General features: G+C 34.1%; 1 protein-coding gene across 48 annotated transcripts in view; it reads left to right on the forward strand.

The window, feature by feature from the left end:
• RBFOX1 (RNA binding fox-1 homolog 1) overlaps positions 1-18,959 on the forward strand; it is a 1,748,893-nt gene that overhangs the window by 1,713,548 nt on the left and 16,386 nt on the right. For 24 of the 48 annotated variants that reach the window (XM_069085369.1, XM_069085397.1, XM_069085298.1 and 21 more), the window contains one exon: positions 16,586-16,638. The exons of the other annotated variants lie outside the window; for them this stretch is intronic. In XM_069085369.1, coding sequence (XP_068941470.1) covers positions 16,586-16,638 — 53 coding nt within the window. The remainder of the gene's footprint in view (positions 1-16,585; positions 16,639-18,959) is intronic. 48 annotated transcript variants of the gene reach the window in all.

Here is an 18,959-nt window from a genome sequence, read left to right on the forward strand (position 1 = left end):
TTGCATGTGTGGCTGAGGCATGCTGTACCTATCAGACAGGTAAGCAAGATACTTTATATGACCCTCCTGAACCAGTAACATCAGCAGCAGGCACTGCTCTATATGCCTGGCCTGTCGTCTCTCAGTTCCTCCATAAGGTTAACAGTGGCGTGCTTAATCAGTAGTTTTCATTCCATTTTCACAAAGGTCTGTTGTTAGCATGTTGCAGCTACAGTATTCTTGTGTGATCTTATAAAGCCAGATAAATTCCTGATCCTTAAAAGCTATGTTTTAGCAATCACAAAAATAAACTTTTTTAAAAAACCATTTAGGCAGCTACAGTTCAGATCTCACTATCTCTTGGAGCATAGAGTATTATTGGTTTGGGCTTTTTTCTTTCTTTCTGTCCCCTCCTCCCACCCCCAGAAGAAAATTTTCAAGGTTATAGGAACCTCCAAAGAAACCACACAGTTGTCAGGATGCAGTTCTAAATGAATAAATCCCCCCAAAAAACAATCATATACTAAAGGTAAAATATCAAATTATAAATATACTTCTGTCTTCAGTATTTTTGATGCTGGAGGAGAAGACAGACAGGGTCAACAAGGCTAATTAAGATAATGGTGAAATTGACAAACTCAAGATAGCTCTGCAGATGATAAGATTTAGTGAGATTACAGTTGGCATACAGAAAATTCTCATGTTATCAATCATTACTAATGCACTAAAACCCTAAATTACTTTATGACCATATATCTAGTATGCTAAATTTTCAAATACTCACATTGTGTGTAATTATAATGACAATACTTTCAGCCTTCTGTATAATTTATAAGATTCTTCAGTGTATTTATTTCTGTGAGTTTTTATCCATGTTTTCAGAATAAGTGTATACTTGACCTTATCTCCACCCCAGTTGAAAAAGGTTAACTATAAATCTATAATTTTATTGCTTTCTTCTATGACAGCTTCTTAAACATTTTAAAATACATAATGTAATGTTTTTCTTTTATGGAATTATTTGACAATTTGGATGCCTCAAACTGCACTTACCTCCTACAAATTAAAGTTTTCACTGAAGTTTTATAAAGGACAGGGATTTGTGAATTTATGTGTAAAGCAATTTCTTATTTGGTTTAGATTATTGCCCACAGATATCACTGGACAATGGCCCTTAATTTTAGATTGGTAAAACTTGAGTATGCAATTCCTACTTTAGTGCAGCAGATTTAGTTTAGAAAACTACTGGAATATTCTTTTATCTGTGTCAGTCCTTTTTTGATGTTCAAATAATAGGCAGGTCTTGCACATCTGGTCTAATTGATTGCTTTTGATATTGAATATAAATCCCAATTTAACTTATTTTTTCAACATAATACTTACAGCACATGAAAATAAAACTTCAAGGCAAATGCAATGGATGGCACCCTAAATTGCCATGAAAAGATCATTCTTAAAATGCTATTTTTGGTGTGGTTTGTAAAGTGTATGTATGTGTGACAAATTGCAAGGGTACATTTTGTGATAGGCTGTCCTTAGCAAGGGAGTAGGGAAAGGGAGGCCTATTTGGCCAAGATATGTATTGGGGGGAGGGGGAAAATGTGAGATTAATAAAATAATTCATAAAATTAGATTCAGCACACAAAGTTATTCAGCAACACCTACCCTAGAATTTTCTCTTAGTCTACTTATACAAGGTGCCCTAAAAATCTATTAAAGCTTTAAACCACACAAAAACTTTTGGGGAACTCTGTATAATGGTACCATTGTCCAGCAAAATATCAGGACATCAGTAATGAGAAGCAACTAAGAGAGAAGCGACTCAAGTGGGATGGGAGAGAAAATTTTAGAGAAACAAAATTAACATTAGAGAGGTGCAGGAATGAAGAAGGCTTTGATAATATCTACTGGTTAGTAGCAGAATAAAGACAGACACCTGCCATCATATGAACTATTAACAAATTAACTCTGGCATTTACCCTGTAATCATACATCACTCTCTGTGACTTCTTGAGAGGGAGAGATCTGTGCTGAAGATTATCATTTCCCACTGTGGCAAAATTTTACCTTTTATCAGCACAAAGTCCTCATCAAATTAAAGATTCTGGGCCTTTGAAGAAATTGAACTACAATTTTCTTGGAACTATTCAAAAGGCTCTTGAGACAAGCACCTCCTACGATTCTCCACAATGGTCTTTAGTTAACAGATCACATGATATTGACCTTGGGCATTCTTAATGGCTCTGAGAATTTGTCTGTAAAAATGAAGATGTCCTGTTTGGGCAGAGATTAACATATAATAGAGGGTTGGTTGGCATAATAAAATTTTAGGGTTTGTTGAAGAATTTAAGGGGCCTATAAAAACATCTTTTCCTCGGATTGTAAGAAGCATTTGATAAGTATCCATTCTCACCCAGGCAAACAGTTATTTCTTATGTATTTCGAGTGTGATTTAAATGGAAAACTGGCAAAGCTATCAAATTATATTTTTTTGTGAGACAGCCAGTCAAAGCATGGCGAAGGGGGTGTATTGTCATTTGTCATTGCATGTTCACTTGATGTTGCTAGAATGTCTGTAATGCTGTTCTGGGTTTGACAGGTCCATCACATTAGCTGAATGAATGGCTTGCTTGAATTAAGCCCAAAGGCAGGCATATTTTTTATTGATTGGCTATCGGTTCTGTGTTTTATGACTTGATTGTTGTTGCGTATTTGAGCAAAGAAAAGTTTCCTGCATAATGAATTTTGCCAGCAATATATGAGTAAATGTATATGATGTGTACATGCTTTCCAAATACACATTTTCTTACCTGAAAGGCAAATAGATTTTACACTTGCCCTGTATGATACTACAATTATATATATATACACATATATACATACATACATATATATGATGAAATGTCCTCATACATGTGGACATATCACACTTATAGTATGATATATAAGTGACCTTATCCCTAGAAAAATGTAGATGGTTAGTCTTCTCCAAGAATTAATGATAAATCTGTTTCATTAATAGAGAATCATTTGAGCCACTTGGGACCTTAGGGTAGCCACAAGCCAGTTCTTCTTTTGCTCAAAACATATGCTATACTTCTTTTAAAACCTCATAAGCATGTAATCCAATACTGCATACCAAACGACTTTTAGCATACTGCTGTGGGGAAGTACTTCACTGGTCTTCTTAGGCCTGTTATAACTAACCCCATGTGAAATATAGATCAGGTGAATTTTTCGTACAGGTTCCCTGGCAACATAGTAGAACCCCAAGTAAATACTTCGGCTTTAAGTAACCCACTACTACCTTCATCTTTAAACTAATCATCTCTTACAAGAAGTACTACTCAGTATTTTTTTTTATTTGAGCTCTTATGTCTGAACAGTCACAACTAAGCTACCTTTTAGTTGGTAAGATATATGTCTAAGTCCAAGACTCCTTTAACAGTTCTTTAATTAACTGAACTTAATTGAATCAGGTCTTGGATGCAGAGGAGAATCTCCTGGCAAATCCATTTGCCCATCAAGTAGATTGTTTTCTTGGGGGAAAAATTCCTCAAGAGGTAGCTGGGGACCTAGACAATTAGCATTTCTACTAAGGATCAGTCCGAATCTTTGGATCAGTAGGATAGTGCCCTAAGCAAACAGGCCCTTTGCTCTCTCAGTACCTGTGATTTTAGACCACGTAGAAGAAAAAATATTGCTGCGGAAATGAACACCCAAAATAAGCATACATTCCACTTAGGCTTCCCTAAGCCAAGAACTAAACTGATAAAAATAGGTGAGATTCGAGTTGATTTCCATTGATGTTAACTGTTCTATAATCTAGGCTTATATTTCTTTTAGACATGAATAAATAATAGAGAAATGCAGTTGTTAAAATAGTCTGATAATTTCATTTGAAATGAAATCCCTATTTTATTTGGGGTCCTTATAAAATGATACATACTAAAAATTTAGGGGTTGACAGCATATAAAACATAATAGCATCTTCAATGGAAAAGTTAATTTACCATTTAATATTTTTGTGGAAAGATTAATTTTTAAAAATTGTTGTACCTTAAACATTTAATGGCTATACTTTTTATGCTATGCAGCAGAGTAAAGCTGTGAAATTAAGTTAATGAGAATGGGCCAATCAGCTTAGACAAGGAAGTGAAGCTGCATTATCATTAGCGGCTTCTCTTATTTGAATCAAACCCCTGACCTTTTGACCTACAATGAAAATTTAAAAGGATTCCCATATAGTTCTGTTCCCATCTAATTCCTACTACTTTAGTTCAAAAGGGGGTTTACTCTGATTAAGCAGCAGCAGAAAGAAGGAAACAGCCTATATTACAATTCTTTATAAAAGAACTATACTGAGAATGACTGGCATACTTCAGTGGAAATTCTGGTTCATCTCGAGTCTAATTTATAGCAGAGTTACATTGAAACTTCATACTGTGAGAGAAAACAACAGATTGACAGGGGTCTATTGGACTACATACCAAAGTCTGATTTCATTGAAAAAAGATTGAGTCACTCAATTTCAAAGAATTCAATGGTTCTAAACATTAATAAAACAAAACAAACAAAAAGTCCCAGAGTTTAGGATAGGGAATGCCGTCTCAGATTTTAGCCTATGACATATGTTAGGCAGGCAAAGATGACTCCTCCATTTACATTTTGTTAGTAGTGATTGCTATGTTCAGTGATATTCATTCAGGATTGTGCAAGTCAAAATTCCATGTCAACTTGCAATAACATCACAGCAGAAAATTTCAAGCCACTGTTCCAGTGTGAACATATAGGTGAATGGATTATCACATCCAAAGGCATATTAGATCATCAGTAAAAATCATATAAACAAGTTTAAATGACTATTTACATGGCTAGTCTCTGTTATTCACTTTTTGAAATTAGAAAGTAAAGCCAATTATTACAAAGGACTTCAGTGCTATCTTTTAGAGCAATTGCAGAAGTTCCCTACTCAGAATTATCCAAGTTGAGGAAAATAAAGCTGTTTTTAACCACTTTGTAATCTATATGAGGGAGCCCTTAGAAGAAGGATTTGTTTTTGTTGAATAGTAGAGGATTTTATTTCCTGTATTGCAGATGTAGATTTAGGATGGATACATTTCAGCTTCTTAGATCTCCTTGCTCCCATAACAATGAATATATTCTAGGATATAAGTGATGAAAGTAAATTTCTGAGGCACTGAAGACCTTCCTCACCTACTTTCTAAACTAGATACACTTTTGGCTAAAAATTCAACTATCCAGAAAAAAAGCTGACCTTTCAATTTTGGCGCAGGATACCAGAGCATTCATACAAATCGACATAGATCAGGTTACATTATTGAGATAATTATCTGTAAATATTATCTATAATTCGTGTTTTGTTTAATGTGGTAGACATGTTGCTAAAAAGTTGAATGCAAATCAAATCATGGTTTAGGGAAAGTTATTATTTAAATTAACCCTATAGAAAATCCTTTGGTAAATGAATATTATTTTTGCAGCATGAATAATCCTTGCAATTTATCTGTTTTCTCAAATGTGGATTTTCATGCTTTATTTTTCCTTCAGAGGATTAGAGACCTGTGTTGTCTTTCCCATGTATGCAATTTTTTTTTTCACCAAGTAGAAAATGAATACAGGGATGGTAGGTTTTTCTTACCTAGCCATAGCTCTGCTTTTGTTTTTCAACTTGAAATTCAGAATTATCCAAGGTATTTCACGGGAGAAGAGAAATAAAAATTGCTCAATAGATTTCTATTTTCTGAATAAAATTCTCCAATAAGAATTTAAATGGCGCTTAAAGAGAAGAAAAGATAAAATGTATAACCAAATAATATGCTGAAAATAGTTTATGCTCATTTTTTAAAATTTCTTGCTTTTGTGTATTAAAGACTAAGTGGTACTTAGCCTCTATGATCACCAGTGAATTTGTTTCCCGGGTTTCTTCCATATATATTTCTTTAAAAAAAAAAGAGAAAGAAAAAAAAAGTACTAGTACATTTGCCCCATGATCTAGAATAGTTTTTTAATAACTGTTATGTGCTATTGGGTGAAGACTTTTTTCTTTTTAAAGATGACTTTTTTAAAAAATTGCAATAGTTAATAGCCTTAGCCAACATGAAGTTAGGGAGACATTAGAAGAGATTCAAACCCAGCAAACCAAATCTGTCAGAGTCAACTGGATCAGAATTTTACCAGTGACAGGACAAGCCATAATATCTTCTTTAATTGTGCCAGAGCCTAATAATGCAGCATTTTTTAGATAGGTAATTGATTTGACAAGCCACAAATAAACAAATAAAACATATTTCTAAGTATTTTGAGGCAGAATCGTTTAGGCATGAAGGTTTCAGAAGCAGGTTATGATTTAGAATCCTATGTAGCATACAGGTTTAAGAAGGCAGGCTGACTAGAACTCTCTGGAATGAGACCAGTCAGATGTGGCAATTTTAGATGACTTAGTTACATCTGAAGTAAAGAACATAAGAGAGAAGTAATTCAACAGAATTAAAGGGAAGAAATGAACAACTGAATGGTAGCTCAGAGACCATTGTGAGGCTATAATAATATTAAAAAAGACATATGTAGCTTCTAGAGATTTCTGATGGCTTGCTTTTTGTCAAGTAACAAGCCGGTATATGTAAGTTGAATTATTTCAGATTTTTTAGATAGAATATAACTTTCAAAATTCCAGTTTTCCCTCTAAATAAAAGTATGTATATTACTTACATATAAGCTCCTACTCTTTAGATATTTATCAAAGCCTAATTTCTTTTCCCAGTTAAATGAATGTGCACACATGTTACATTTTTAAAAAATTGTTGTGGGCACAGCCTCCAGTGACACATATCCCAGTGTTGCCATGTCTTAGACAGTTTTCATGACTAGCTATAACCAAAATAAATAAAATAAAACCATCCCCTTGTGGCTGACCTTCTAGTGCTAAGCATTTTCACTATAGGTAGACTGTTCCTCAGATAACAAATACCTAAGACTGACTGACACCAGGCCTCTCCCTACATAAAGTCTTTCCATTTCAATAGGGCCTGCTAGAATATGTGCTGCTTCAGTCTAGTCTTTAAGTCCTCACAAGCATCTTCAAACCAGGAGAGCCACCAGAATAAGACTTCCTTGGAAGATGTACACACATATACTGGCAATTTAATTATTTTTTTGGTTTTGCTGATTTCTGTTTGAATGTTGGCCTCTTAAAAATTTTCTCTATAATTATATAGCATATGCATGTGAACACTGTGGAGCAGAAATGAGTGACCTTTCATAGCATTCTCCATGGCTTGGATCATAATGATTGATTCCTCTGGAATTAGACACTCATCAAAACCATGACTCATTTCATACTCGATTGAAAAGCACAAATGACTAGAGTTAGAAGATTTATCAGGTAGTAAATTCACTTAATAAAGGCCTACGTGATATATTTTTGGGGAGAGCTTGCACTGGAATTGTTGAAGCAAGTACCTCAATATTCAAGTCAAAGAAATGCATTTGTTTCAACTACCTTAATATTTTAGACAAAAATAAACAAGACCTGAAATGATGTGGTAAAATATAATTATATAGGATATAGAATTATACATTGGTATAATTTTTTCCTGAATGTCCAAGGGATACATATCTTTGATAAGCCTAAATCAGTGATTCCCAACCTTTTTGGAGTCATAAGATTCTTGCATTGTTTAGTTTTGGCATGACTCCCCTGCCCCTTTTTTCTTTTTTTTTTTTTTTTTTGGTCTAGACCTGTGATTTTATTACTGTGGAACTTCTAGTATGGAAATTCCCTACACTAATGCAGATTCATTGAGTTTAACAAGCATTTATTGAATTGTGCTACGGGCAAAACATTTTCTGCCCTAAAAATCTTATACATTGATCTATAACTTATATAGTCTTAGAAAATTGCCTGAGGCCTTGAGAGTTTAAGTGACTTGCTAGTTCATATAGCTACTATAGTCCCCACATAATAGCTAACCCTGCTAAAGTAGTAGTACTTGTACCTTTTCCATGTAAGCAACTAATATTTATTCTTTGAAAATGGAACATGTATTATTTGTTCTGTTTTACTAAGACACTTGTTTCTTTAACCATTAAAAAATACTCTCCCTACAGTTTTTCATTGTACAGTTAACAGATGAGGAACTGGACAAGGAGACCTTTGAAAATTTTAAGTACACACACGCACACACACATACTGCTAACTTAATCAGAACTTGAAGTTAAAATCACAGTCTTCAAGATTTCCCCCTAGAATTCTTCCATTCTAATTCTAGAACAAGCTATATTCTTACTTTTTCCCAGACTTCCAAGCTTTTAATAAATAAAAATAATAATCTAACCAACCATAGTAAGCTTTACCAACTTATAAGGGTGTTTTTCCTTTACTAAAAGTTTTGAAGTGGGACAAGTTAGTTCTCTAATCCACCCCTATTTCCCCCAACATGAATATACCATATTTCCCTGTATGACCCGTAGCAACTTATTATCTATCACCCATGATTGAGGCCCTTTTATCAGCAAGCATTTATTGTACTGACTGCGTGCCAGGCACTGTTTTAAATACTGAGGATAAAAATACCATGAATGAAATAATCCTTACTCCCAAGTAGCTTCCCAAAAAGCAAACATTTGGAGACTTCATCAACCCTTCCACCTCCATCTTAACCTGCCTTCAGTCCAGTCTCTCAGGGTCTACTGTCTGCTAAATCATCCCCCAATGGATTAGTCACATTACACTAACATCTCTTGATATGTTAGCTACATGATGTCTTAATCACCAATCTGAACCCAAGCACTGGGGAAAAAGGTCTTTTACTCCTAACAATTTAACAACAGAAGTAGCACAGAACATCCCTATTTTGGAATTGAATCTGAATTGCAGATCACTTTCAAGTATACCTCCACTATATTTAAGCATAATATACATTGTAAATAAGTCCTAATAAGCAAATAAGATAAATTAATTTTTTAAAAAAGTCTGACATTTGAAATTGTTGAAGGCACCTCTAAAGGATTTCTCAGAATAAGTTTTTGGTTTGAAAAAGCTAATGATTTTATCCTGGTTTCCTATAATCCTGACTGACCCATTATGAACTTCTGTCCCAATAAAATAATCTATAGAAAATGTCAAATTAATGGAGTCTGAAAGAGAGGGTTTTTGGTATATGTTGAAGAGTGTATAAAGTATTCAGGTGTGAGAAATCAAGCTATGAGAAATAAATATGTATTACTACAATGTTCTCATGCAGGATATTTATGTCCCTTGTACACATGACTTTACTCTGTCTTCCTATGATCCCAAACCCTCATATCCTTTTAAAATAAGGAATGAATTCTGTGTATCTGTATACACACATATATAGCTACATATATAGTAAGTAGATCCTATCTCCTTGCTAAAAGATCAGTTACTCATATAATTGAAAATTATTCCTCATATAGATCATTTACAAGAAAAGGTCGTACTGAGCAAGCTAAAAAGCTATCTATAAAGACAAAGGAGAAATCTCCCACCATTTATTTAATATACATACATGTAGAAAATATGCATATATCCACATGTATACACATATGAACACTTAACCACATACCATACACACGCATTTGTGTGTGTTCAACACATATATGTATCACATGTACATGATATCTATTTATGCACACATACGTGTGGTTCTATAATTTTCTTTTCTTCAATGTGTTGCTTATCGTCACTGGACCATAGATTTAGAACTGGAAGGGTACTTAGAGTATATCTAAGTCACTACCCAAATCCCTCGAGCATTTCATGAATAAGGAAACTGAGGCCTCCAGGTTCGTAGGAATTTGCCTGTGATTTTACACTTTATAATAGAGTCCTAGCTCAGATGTGAATTAAAAGTCTCTGATCTAAAATCTAGCGTTCTTTCCTGGGCAACTCACTGCCTCCTCAAGAGTTTTTGTTTGTTTTTGTTTTTCTGTTAGCATACTTCACCTTTCTAGTTAGGAGTAAAGCTCTTTAATTGGAATTTTTAAAATACCCAGATTTTAATTGAATGTATTCCTTTTAAACATAGGTGTACTCACATACCAACATCTAACAGATATACAGCATTTATTTTTAAATTTGGATAATAAAATTACTCATTTTTACAATAACAGTATATGATTATCACGATGTCCAAATGTGCACAACGTCAACATCAATATGCCACAGTATTACCTGAATCCCCTTACTTGTTCAGTGCAGACACATCTTTAACAAGTTTGCCTAAGTTTTGAGTGCAGACCCCCTGACAGAGACAAGGAAACAAAACATAAGTTTAGGAATGCTCTTCCTACAAAGTTCCTGTCCTCTCCATCAGTGTATTTTTATTATTAGCAATGAAGAGTACACATGGGAAAACAGGAGATCTGAAATATATGCCAACCTGATGGGCAAACGTCTGTATTAGAGTAAGGGTAAGGGAGGGAGCTCCAAGACTTTGTAGATAATTCTTTCGGGGGATATAGAAATTTATCCTTATTCTGGAATCTCTTAGATGAACTAAATAGCAGTAGTATCTTTCTCCATCATACATTCCCTCCAGCAAGAATTAATTGAGTTGAAAATCTGGGGAGATTTCATAATTGTAATCATCTAACAAATAGTACCCTCCCTCAACTGTTAGGTTGATATTTTCCTCAGGCATTGGTCCAGTACAAATCTCAGGGAATCCTGTGTCTACTGGGGATAAGAAATGCCCGTGGCAGGTGTCAGTTTTATGGACAAGGAAACTAAGAGTATGTTCCACTCGCATTACAATAGCCCAGGTACAAATTTTAGAGTGAGAAGGGGAGATTGTTAAACATAATGAAAAAACAAAGCACACTTTTATGTTAACTTTCTATAGCCCATTCCCAGAAACATTGGATAGTGAATAACCATCAACCTTCTGATTAGCAATACTCATAGATTTTTGGCAAAATGGTCAAAATGGGGACTAATTCATAGTGCTTATTTACTTTGTTATGTAAATTTCTAAGTAAATATACAGGTATGCTTCCTTTTAAAAGGGAGAGACTGATTTATATGTAAATGCTTGTAAATTGCTTAATATTTTAAGGCAATATAGTGGCTTACTTTTTGAAGGAATCTTCTTGCAATGAATCTCTTTGGAAAAAAAAGAATATTAATATTAGCTTATATTTCTGTAGCACATTTAACTTTCCAAAACACTTTCATAATCTGTTATATTTTATCCTTACAATGGTCTCATAATGTCTCTAGGAAAAAATCATTCCCTAATGAATAATCTTTATAAATACATGGATTTCCATATTTGGGGTTTGCTTAAAGTACACGTGTACTATAATGATGAAATCAATCTCCATGTAATTTGATTTTAGACCCAGAATTAATTATATAAATACTATAGAGCTTAACCCAGAAAACAAAACATGCTTCTGGGAATAAACCTTAGCCTAAAGTTGGCCAATATAGCATCCAATACTGGATTAATGTGATTGAGATTCTGGAGCCTAGATAATGCAGCTCTGGATCCAGAGCTTGCTAGACATACCCCACTTGAATGAGAATGAAACTTCAAACAGGTTTTGCATATATTTTTTCCTAGATCATCACTAGTCTGGGAAAAAGCACTAGAGCAAATATACTTTAAGACTCAATTTCATAGTACCAACAGAGAGAAAACAAAAGACTCAAGATGATTCTCTATTACTGATTCATATAATTTGATAAATATATTTTTAATCAATTTGCCTTCATTTATACCTGGATACTGCATTGCCCTTCCTAGATACTTTGTCCAAATTAGTATGTTACATGAAGGAGCCTTAGTATTAAGTAATTAAAATATGTATTTGTTAGGATCTACATTTTTAAACATAGAAAATTAAGTTTTAAAAGTATGTTTCTTTTATACACAAGTTCAGTTCTCTGTAACACTGAATCCAGGCAGCAGCTTAAACGTCTCATTCATAAATTATATATTCAGTAAACAGTGTGTATAAGTGATGACCCAAACCACAAGATCAGGGCAAAATAACAGAATTAAATCAATAAAGAAAATGACTAGCATTAACAGCAGTAAGCTAAGAGATGTAGTATACAAAGCACTAAATCTGAAATCAAGAAGGCCTGAGTTCAAGTGAAGCCTTAGACACTTATTAGTTGTGTGACCCTGCACAAGTCACTTAACCTCTGCCTACTTCAGTTTCCTCATTTGTGAAATAAGAACAATTGTTGAACTTGTCTCCCAGGGTTGTGATTAGAATAAATTGAGATAATATTTATAAAGCACTTTGCAAAACTGAAAGCACAATACAAATACTAGCTATTTTTTAGTTATTGTAACAAAAAAAGATAAACTAAAGAATTTTCTCCCAATTGACTGACAATTTTTCCATGAAGCTGTTTAGCTATGTAAATTGAACATTGATTCCTATATCAACACTAGTGAGAATGGCTAAGAGTTAATATTTCACTTAATTTAAAAAGTAAACCATTGGGAATTTCCAGAAGAAGTAATTAAGTGAGCAGTCAGTTGTTTTATGGGAGGAAAAAACAAATTGTACATCACATCATCAACTATATGTACATTTGCCACCACCATGATTCAAGAGAAGAACCCAACTATGTCCAATATACTCCAAGTGTGTAGCCTTTGAAAGTTCATTTTGTAGTTTGATTTGGGGCCAGAAAAAAATTTAATTGATTATCAGTCCTTAAACTGTGTGGTCAGAAGAGACTTCAATCTGAAAGCTTTGGCTATGGCATGAAATTTCTTTCATTTCAAGGCCTCAGTTTCAGTCTATTCAAATAAAAGGCAACACTTAGTAGAGGGGGAGGGAAGAGAACCTAAAACAGGCAAAATTTCAGTGCTTAGAATTAGAAGGTTCAGTCTGCTATTACAATAACTCCTTGTCCAATAACCATATGTTAAGATCTCGATTGCCTGTTTACAGAGCAAAACCTAGAAAAATGTGGCTTCTCCCTTCTAGGAATTTACATTTTAAAGAGGCAATACAAATTCATCTTTCTTTAAAGTAACTTAGGCACTAAAATGGAGATAGGAATAGTTTTGCTTGAGATTAGGATTTCTTCTCTCTCAGCAAAAATCTTCCTGATTCAAGCAATTTTCCTGCAGAAGGTAGGATCTGAGATGGAAATTTGGATAAGATTATAGAAGATTCTTAGAGTTGGAAATAATTCTGTTTAGAATAAATGGTGGAAAAGATACATTTCCAGTAATGGGAGAATGAATGAAAGGAACTGAGAAAGAATTCTCTTGAGAAAGCAGGAAAAGGTCAGAAAGGTAATACAGGCTCCTCTTCTAAAAATTTAGGTTTGTGCAATTCATCCCCTGGTTGGAGTCTACCATTTTCTCAGAACTTATTACCTTTGAATTAAATATTCTCAGGTTAGTCCAACAGAATAATTATCTAAAATAGTTGTAGCAAATGTCTCAGTAGCCCCTTTAAAGCTTAGATGCCTCAGAGGCAGAAATGACCAAAAGAGTTGTTCATGAGTCTCAAGGGGCTGTGGCATTAGCCCTTTAGCAAAGTTAATTTGATAGTTGTGCCAATTTCACAAAGGATATTTCCAAAGTGTTATTAGATTCCTCTAAGCTTCCACAAAATACTACATAGACATAAAAATATTCACTTTATTCAGGCCTTCTAAACTTGTGGGATCCTGTCAACTTGCTAACATACGTTACTCATTATTGAAATTTTATTTCCAAGGATAGACTGCAAAAATAATGCAAAGGGCAATATTGAGCAAGCTAGAGTTAGAACAAGGAAGAAATCCTTTGTAAGCTGCTTCCTTTGTTCCTTCCTCTGGGCATAAATACAACTCAAAATATTCTTCATTTGTTCTGGAAGGTGTATATTATAGCTGTCCATTTTGAAATTTACAAAGAATTAGAAGAATATTTTTATTGGGCATCTAGCTTAGGGAAAATAGCTCAACAGAGAATGTAATGATAGTAGTCTCTCATTCTCAGATACTGAAACCGCACTGGCTTGTCTCCATTTTGCGAAGGAAGAATAGAGATAGTGATAAAAATGCTATCAGCAGTCATCAGCATCTGTCGCCTTGATCATGATCAGTTGCCCAGAGCTGCTCTGTTAGGATAATTCCATCCTCATACTTTTTATATACATTGTCCCATTACCATAAGTTGTTTTTCCCCTTGACTTTTTTGTTAAAGAACCAGTTCAAAAGGGTTGGGAATCTTTACCTTATGATTAGTTTGCTCCATAGGTAAATGTCATAACAAGTTCTATAAAAGAGCAGTTTTCTAAGCTATGAGTTGTGAGCATAAAATAATCATTGTTTTTTGAGAAAACAAAAACATACCTCAACATAATAATCTGTGTGAGTATTTTTCCCTTGAAAAGTAGTTAAATTGAGAGAGTATAACTTTATTCCAGTGATGCTACCCTTGCTCAGAATGTTTTTTGGAATCCTTCTTTCAGAATTGCCTTCAACCTTCTTCTGAATAATCACCCTAACCAGTAGTAGATTGTCATTATTTTGGGGGTGGAGTTGATTTTTCTTAAATAGTCAAAGATCATTCAGAACTAAGTTTCTCAAACAAGGTGAGTAAAATCATTACACCTCATAAACTTAGCTCTGAGGGCAGTTCCAAAAAAGAAGTACCAAAAATCTGTTGGTGGTAACATCTTTGGAATTGGTTTATAGCCTCCAGCATGACAACTTTGAAGCACAATACTCATTGGATATGTAAATCTTAGTATGCTTCTGCTTTTCTTTTTAATATCACTTCTTTATAGTTCTATGTCTTTGTGGCTCTTTTCATATTTTTCCCACTAACTCACAGACACAACATATGAGACTTGCATCTGCTGGTACACCTACTAGTGGCACTTTTAATTGCCAATTTTAATTAATGTCTGATGAGCTAAGTAAATTCTTAAGGAAAATGGAGAGTTGGGGAAGAAAGAAGTAGCCTCTTTGAAAGAGTTTTCTATCAGAATTGGTACCCCAGGAGAACAAGATTTTAGGATTTCTCGTAGATGCAGGAAGCTGATGTGTCCCCGATGGAATCATGAGGGTCTGCTGGAAGGAGATGAGTATTTGGTTAAATGTCCAGTTTAGGCTATCCATTCAGTGTTACATAGCTCATGACAACGCAATCAGTCACTCGGACTTGAGAGAAGTATAGCACATATTGATCTCAGTCCATTCTGAATCTACTGTACAACTTCCGTTACAACTATGTAAGTCAGAGAAGGAAAAGCAAATATAACCCAAATAGCTCATCTTGTTTTTTATTGATTTTGCTTTTACTATTATCTGAACCTTCCTACTGAGCTACCAACGTTTGTAAGTCACAAAGGTCTTATGCATGAAGAAATAGAGAGTAGGAATATAATTAAGCTTGCTTTATTGTCTTGGGAAATGAAGTAAATAAGTTAACTCTGACTTCCAAGACAGGCAAAGCCCCAAAATACAGGTCCTCATGCAAGCTTAATTCTGCATAGTGTTACTCTGGTTTAAAAGTTAATAGAATTGTGAATTCAATGTTAAGTTTTGGGGAATTTGGAATAATATCCATGTGTAGAACTCAGAGCATATACTGTATTTTAGTAAAACCCTCTTAAGAGATTTTTTAAGTGACCTGCTAATAAAAACTTCTAATGCCAGGTCTCCATAACCGTAGCAAAACAGATCAGGATCTAAAACATTTTCCTTGGTCAAAGCTGGCTGATCTACATGGTAGAGTCTCATAGATGAGAACTAGAAACATCATTTTTGCTCCTTCTATAGCATTTAACTAGTGTTGTTATCATAATTATGGTCATCACACCAAGCTTACTCATGGCAAACATTCAGCCTCAAATGCTAGCATTAGATTTCAATTTTTCATGGGAAAATGTTATATAAATTGTGACTTCTTAAGAGAGTTTTACCTTATTTTTTGTTTATTGAAATAATTTAAAGTTCACTTTCCATTGTTCCTTTTTTCATACTGCATTGTGGAAAAAAAAACGAATTTTGCAAGAGAAGGTTTATTTCAATAAAGTTCTTTCATTTACTTTATGATACCACTTTATGTAGGAAGGCTATTCTAATGCTGAAATTAGAGTATACGAGAAGATGTCATAACAGATTCTCTTCTGAATTAACAGAAAGTGTTTTTCTATTTTGGAATCATATTAGAAAATGTAAAGGCTAAATTCTGTTCTTAGTTAGCTACAGTAGATTTGTTTTTTATTAAGTAGATTTTCTACATATCTTCGTATCTTTTAGCAGATACATTCACATACACGTAGTTTGGAATTTCCTACCCTCGTAAAGATATTTTAGCATGACACGTTTATAACACAAAACATTAAGATTCCGCTGAAAGTTTGTAAGTAGTCCGCGTTCAGAGGTTACCATTAATTCATTTAAAAGATCCCAGCATGCTTACTCCATGATCTAAATTCTCCTTTTCCGACCTACACCAACCCTTTCTCTCACTACATTCATTAAAGTGAAGCACCTCCCTTTCCCCCCATCTGTACACATCAAGTCAATTGGCAGATAGCACATTTCCCAGTGAGAAAGCAGTATTGTGAATTTTATCTTCTCTTGCAGAAATCAATTCGTCTTCGTTGCAGCAGATGAAATTTCTTGTAACACCTCTGCAGGTAACAATCATTGATACTCCTTGATGCATCCATCCAGGTCTCAATATCCTTTTTCACATGCTGCAGTTAATCACTCTAGAAAGCTTAGTAAAAGTCCATAATATAAATCTTTGGAGTCGTCTCACTAAGTTATAGCTGAAGCCTTTAGGCTCTGCCATATAAAAAGACATTAGGTATTTTGCTGACTTTGATGTTTTATTTCCAGTTTTAATAATACATGATCCAGAAAAGTAAGACTATGTTGAATGAAGCTTCTTTAAAATCTTACAGCATAATCGAGACTATAATATTAAAATACTGAATGAAAAAGAGGATTAAAGATGTAGACACAGCATTTCTATGCTATATGACATTTTGTATGTGGGGATATGGATGTATATATATGTGCATGTATGTGTATATACATGTATATCTGTGTATATGTGTATGTATACATACATATATATCATATACATATTAATATAATAGGCTCCCCCCCCCAAAAAAACTAAAAACCTACTGTGATAGAGATGTTAGGTTGTAGGAAGATGTCTGAGAGAAATCTGTGCCTTATGAGAGCTTACTAGTAGAAGTGCTTTTCATTTTTCCACATAAAGATTCTATTTTTTTTCTATTGAAAAGTGATGTAAGGAATAGGGTTCAGAGAAAAGGTTTTTTGATAGTAGGATATTAGCAAATGGAAATTGCATAATTGTATGCTATGTACATGAAAATAGCTTCTGTTTTTGCTGCATTAACATGGTTCAGAATAGTTTAACCTACATTCTGGGTAGAAAGGAATTACTTCATTAAATGCTATTAGGTGAATGTTGGAACAAAACCCAAATGTAATTTTTAGTCTATACCAAAAAATGTCACCTAAATGATTACTGGGAAACCCTACTAATATGCTATCAGCCAGGAAGTGAAAGGAGAGAAAGATAAATACCATATATAGCATACTCTAGTATGCATGAGTTATATGTCTATGATTTATTTCAAAAACACAAATTATATTGGATTTTGCAAATAACTACTCCTCTAGGGCAAGTGACAATTCTACCCAGTTAGTAGTAAAGAATGGCCTTTTCCCCAATTCTTTAGTTCTTACATTATTTCTGGGGGACAAAGGCAATGGAAAGAAGGGAACAGTGATCTAAAACTAAAAAATATAATAAAAACACTTTATGATCTTTCTGAACTCACCAATTCAACCTTCCTTTATACTATAAGACCATTTAATTTGTATAATCAACAGATGCTGCAGTCATATCCTTTTGTGGTCAGAAATTATATTCTCTAAAAGGAACTTGACATCATTAATATAGAAGAATGGCTAAAGTCTCAAATTAGTAACATGAGACACCCTTTACCCTCAAGCACACTCCTTAAATTGGCAGTACAATATATTAAATTCTATAAAACAAATTTGATAATGGTCTTAAGTATCCAGTCTCAGGATTCCATTTCTCTCTGTAAGACCTGGTGAGACCATTATCCCTTCACTAAAATATGTAGGAGAGTATTTTCTGGGCTCCTAAAGTCCATAAGTCCAAAATCCTGGAGTGGATTTTAACTGCCCTGGATGAAAAGTGTACTCAACTGAAGGAGGAATTGCTTTTTTAGGTGTTTTCTTTTAAAATGTCCTGTAATTCATATATCTGCTAATTTTCAGAAGCCTTTTTAACTCCCCCTTTTAAATTGTTTGTGTATTCTAAAATGCCATTTATTTCATTTGAATGTCTTAGGTTTAGGCATGAAACATCACTTAGGGGAGATCTAGTAGATGGTCACCTTTATAAAAGCAGAATGTTTTTGGTGAAAGTCATAAAAAGGGGCTGATTGGTTGCCTGCTACAGTAAGGGTAATGAACTGATGCTAATTACATTTAGAAGTTAAAGATAATTCATCCATATTGTTTCCTCGGTGGAATATAAGTATATCTTGTGCCTTTGGAAAATTCTAAACATCGCTGTTTTGAATCATTCTTGTAAATAAGTCCCCGGGATTGATCACCTGGCAGGTTATTTCTCCCAACGTCCACCGCCTTCTTAAGGGAGCCAAAAATATATGAAGTCAGTCTTTTTACTTATGCGATGTGAATTGTGATGCACCATGAACAAATGACTATTTGCCAGAGTGCTTCTTAGGAGGCATAAAATTCCATCTCATGCATGCCTGGAAAATCATTAGAACACCTATTGTGTCCACCTGCTAATGGAACAAATTCCTTAATCTTATATATGAATTTAAAATACGAATTTACTTCTCTTTACTGCTGTACTGCTCTTGTAGTCCTGGTGTGGGGTCTCTAACTTTTGACCAATTAAGCACCTGTATTT

Source organism: Petaurus breviceps, unplaced genomic scaffold (assembly GCF_028583685.1).
Source record: "Petaurus breviceps papuanus isolate PSGF00001 unplaced genomic scaffold, PetGlider_PUasm1.0 118, whole genome shotgun sequence".
NCBI classification, from domain to species: Eukaryota; Metazoa; Chordata; class Mammalia; order Diprotodontia; family Petauridae; genus Petaurus; species Petaurus breviceps.